The 4,609-nt window shown below is 35.6% G+C and overlaps 1 protein-coding gene across 1 annotated transcript in view; it reads left to right on the forward strand.

Moving 5' to 3' along the window:
• Positions 1-2,744: 2,744 nt before the first annotated feature.
• The window catches only part of RCAN1 (regulator of calcineurin 1), a 34,096-nt gene continuing 32,231 nt past the window's right edge, over positions 2,745-4,609 (forward strand). Inside the window, exon 1 of the mRNA XM_027703273.1 lies at positions 2,745-2,975. Within this exon, the coding sequence (XP_027559074.1) occupies positions 2,760-2,975 (216 nt within the window). The 5' untranslated portion in view covers positions 2,745-2,759. The remainder of the gene's footprint in view (positions 2,976-4,609) is intronic.

A 4,609-nucleotide genomic window follows, 5' to 3' on the forward strand; every position in this document is an offset into this window, starting at 1 on the left:
AATATATAATATATAATATATAATATATAATAATTATATATTATATTATATATTATATATTATATAATAGATTATATATAATATATATTATATGTATTATATATAATCATATTTTTATAATTATATAATATAATTTTATATATATGATTATATTATTTATATATTATATATTGTATGTTATATATTATATATATTGTATATTTTTATACATGACTATATTATTTATATGTGATATATAATATATATTATATATTTTATATTATATATTATATATTATATGCACTATATATAAAATTATATTTATATAATTATATAATATAATTATATATTTATATAATTATATACAGAATTGTTTTTATATATTATATCTATTTTTATATAATATATATTTAATTAATTATATTATATATAATTAAATATAATTAATATAATTATAATTAAAATAAATATAATTAAGAACTTACTGCATCCACAAATGTGACACCTGAGTTGCAATAACCAGCCGAGGGGAAATTAATATTTAGCCACAGTTTTCCCAAAAAGAAGATTTCAGGCTGCAGTTCCAGGAAATTATTGGTGGCAGGTTTTGCTTCCTGGCTTTTTCCTCAGGTGGAATTTTCACAGGGGGCTGGAAAATCCACAGAGGAAGCAACTTTGACATCAAAGAATAGGGTTAAAAATGGCATTATTTTGGCTGGATTTAGCATGAAACAGTTTCATATATTTCAATTTTTCTTTTAAGGTACCATTTGCCTGAATTTTTGTGAAAATGGGATTGAAAACACAGATTTATGTCACAGGTGAGCACAAAAATATCCTGATTCAGCTTATCTCTCCCCCCAAAAAAAGACTTAAAACAGATTAGAGAGTCAAAGAAATCTCCAAATGAAGAGGAGGAAGGTGGCAATTTTTTCTCCTCCCTGCAAGATCTCATTAAAATGGATTGAAATTGTAATTCATCACTTTAAAGCCTTTGATCTGTTGGAGAAAAAAGGTGAGAAGTGATAATTTAGAAGTTTATCCTGAGGAGTTTCTGCTGTTTTGCAACTGTGAAAATCAGCTTTTTTCCCCCCTGGTTTAATGTTGTGTTTTGGAAATAAACCCCAGACCTGTAGGAGTATTTTTACTTTGAATATATTATATATATATATATATATAAAAAATATATATAATACATATTATTTGAATATATATTGAAAATATTTGCTGTACCAGCAGAAGTGACATATCCTGGTATTTTTATATCCTGGATACAAAATCCAATCCCAGATTTGGCACAATAATGTTTTCTAACACATTTTCTCTATCAAAAATATACAGTTAAAAGGTGTGATCTAGAATAATTTATTAAATTATATTAATTAATATATTAAATTAAGGTAATTATTTATACAGGCAGAGAGTGACAGGACAAGGGCAACGGTTTTAAGCTGAAGGAGGGCAGGTTTAGGGTAAATTAATTTAATTTTAAAAAACCCTGTGACCTCTGAAACTCATTTTTGGGCTTTCCCCTGGAAGGAGGTGACACATAAATATATATATATTTATTTATTTATTTATATATATTTATATACATATATATATATTTATATATATATGTATACACACACACACATATATATATATTTGCAATTGGCCTTTATGGCTTTATTGACCTAAGTAAAAGAATGTAAGAAATTATCTCCTCTAAGGATAAAATAATCACCAGCAGGAGGAGACACAACTGTACAAACAACATTATGGCCTTTTTTAATTCCAAATTTCCTTTCGTTTGCCTGTTCAATGACCCATTTGTAGAACACCATAATAATATGTAATATATAATAATAATGTATAATACATACTAATATACTGTAATAATATATAGTGTATTTTAATAGTGATATATTTATATCATATATAGTGTATTTTAATAATGATATATGTATATATAGTATATTTTAATATGTAGTATGTTTTAATATAGAGCATATTTTAATATGTATTATATTATACATTATGTATATATATACACACTGTATATTTACACTATAATATGTAGTATTTATATTATATATACTACACACACAGTATATCATATATACCATAATTTTATGTATAGTAAATGTATACTGTATATATACACTGTGTATGCCATATATACACTATATATGTATATAGTGTATATATAGTGTGTATATAGTGTATGTATAATGTATATATACTGTATATAGTGTATATAATATATATATGGTATTCATATATACATATATATATACACACTCTACATACACACATATATATGCATCTATAGATACATAGATATGTATACATATATACATATATATACACATATATACTTATATATATACACATATATACATACATACATATACATACATATACAGACAGTATATATCTGTATATACTGTGTTGCTCGGCTGCCAGCTGGGGCGAAGCCACGACAACTCTATATAGTATCTCTACAGCATATAGAGTATTTATGGCATATTTCACGTATATATTATATTATATATACTGTCCGTTTCCCTCCTTCACACTTGTTGCCCTCACTCAAGATGGCGGAAGGCGCCTCACTCGGGCACCTGTTGCCACGGCGGCCGCCGCTTCCAATTGGCTGACACGGGGCGGGGGGGCGGAGGCGGCGGCTTCCTATTGGCTCAGGCGGCGCGGGGATGAAAGAAACAAAATGGCGGCCGGGGGGGCGGGTGAAGCCGCCTCGGCAACGTCCGCTCAGCCGCCTCCGCGCGGCCCCGGCCATGGAGGAGCCGCCGCTCCGGGAGCCGCCGCCGCCGCCGCCGCCCGGGGAAGGGGAGGAGGAGGAGGAGGGAGAGGAAGAGGAGGAGGAGGAGGAGACGGACACGGAGTGGAGCTTCGTTGACGACGACATGGAGGCGGTGGCGCTGCGGGACCTGCCCACCTCCACCATCGCCTGCAACCTGGACCCGCGCGTGTTCCAGGACGGGCCGTGCCGGGTGAGCGGGGCCGGGGGGGCAGCGGGTGAGGGGCCCTCGGCGGGGCTCGGAGGGGAAAGGGCGGTGAAACAGCGGGGTCAGCTCCTGGAATCCCGGCTGGGGTCGGGAACGAGCCGATCCCGCTCCGCAATTCCCCGGCGGGAGCGGGGAGCCGGGGGGGGAAATCGGGAAGATCGGGATCTTCCTCCCGGGGAACGAGGGACGGGAGGAGAGCGAACGGCCTCAGGCTGTGCCAGGGGAGGCTCAGGTTGGACATCAGCAGGAATTCCTTCATGGAAAAAGGTTGTTAAACGCTAGAACTGCCCAAGGGAGGTTTGGAATCCCCATCCCCGGGGGTGTCCGAGGAACGCTCGGGGTGCCCCGGGCTGGGATCGGGCGCATCCATCATCCTGGAGCTCTTTTCCAGCCTCGGTGATTCAACACCAACAACTATCCCCGTTTAATTCCTTTAATTCCCCAACCCTTAGCGCTGCACAGACCGGAATGGGGGAAAAAAATTGGCCCTGGGAGGCCACTTTATGCTGTTGTAGTCGAGGTTTTGGTTGGTAAACCCTAAAGCACTTCTTTGCCTTTTTTTTTCTTTTTTTTTTTAATACGTTTTTATAGTTGATTTTCCTATCAGGCTCTTCTTTCCTGGTGTCTTTCATGCTGAGGGAGATGCTTAAGCTTTTTTAAACGGGTGGGAATTAAAGGGAATGGACTTGAAAAATCAGGCAATAATGGTGGTGGTTTTAAATCCCTTTAAATACTTGTCTTAGTGAAATACTCAACAGTTATAATGTATTAAAAATAGGAGATGCAGCAACCTTATATTGCAGTTTCTAAGGTTATGGAATTTTTAATGGCAATATATTTTATCTTTTGGTTTATCATAGAATTCCAGAGTGGTTTGGGGTGGAAGGGACCTTAAAGATCCATGGGCAGGGACAACTTCCAGTATCCCAAGTTGCTCCAAGTTCCATCCAACCTGGCCTTGGATAATTCCAGGGATGAGTCTCTGAACACTTAAACCACTTTTCAGTCTTTATTTTATTATTCCAATTAATCTCTGTCTGCAGTAATTTAGTTTAGACGAGGACAAAGTCTTAAAAAGTCCTTAAAACTACAATAAAAAATTGTTTTTTAATGTCTTTTTCCCCCCCTTTTTAAGAGCTGCAGCAGGAAGGGATGCTTAAAATAATAACACATTAATTAGATGCTCATCATTAATTAGATGTTCATCATCTCAGCATAAACTGTGTTCTCCTACCCATGGATGAGAACTTGTATAATTACTTTAAAAATCGCATTTCTGAGGCAAAGGATGGAAGAATTCTCTTGAACTTGAATAAAAAGGTGTGTCCAAGAGGGAAGAAAAGCCTCAAAGTTTTATAAATAATGCAAAATAAAGAAAGAGAAGAATTGAGGACTTCAAACCTGATGATTTAAAACGTGCTAGTTGTGCACAGACTTTTAATGGGTGGGAAGAATGAGCTTAATGAACTTTTAACCACTGAAATACAGAATTTAGCTGCAGTTAATACAGTTACAGAGGTGGGAAATAACTTGAAAACTGGAAATACTGTGTAAGGAAACACATTCATGGACTGGATTTTAATTTGGATTTTAATTTGGATTTTAATTTGGATTTTAAT

This window comes from Neopelma chrysocephalum, unplaced genomic scaffold, assembly GCF_003984885.1.
Source record: "Neopelma chrysocephalum unplaced genomic scaffold, ASM398488v2 Primary Assembly neopelma1_219, whole genome shotgun sequence".
In the NCBI taxonomy this organism is placed as follows: Eukaryota; Metazoa; Chordata; class Aves; order Passeriformes; family Pipridae; genus Neopelma; species Neopelma chrysocephalum.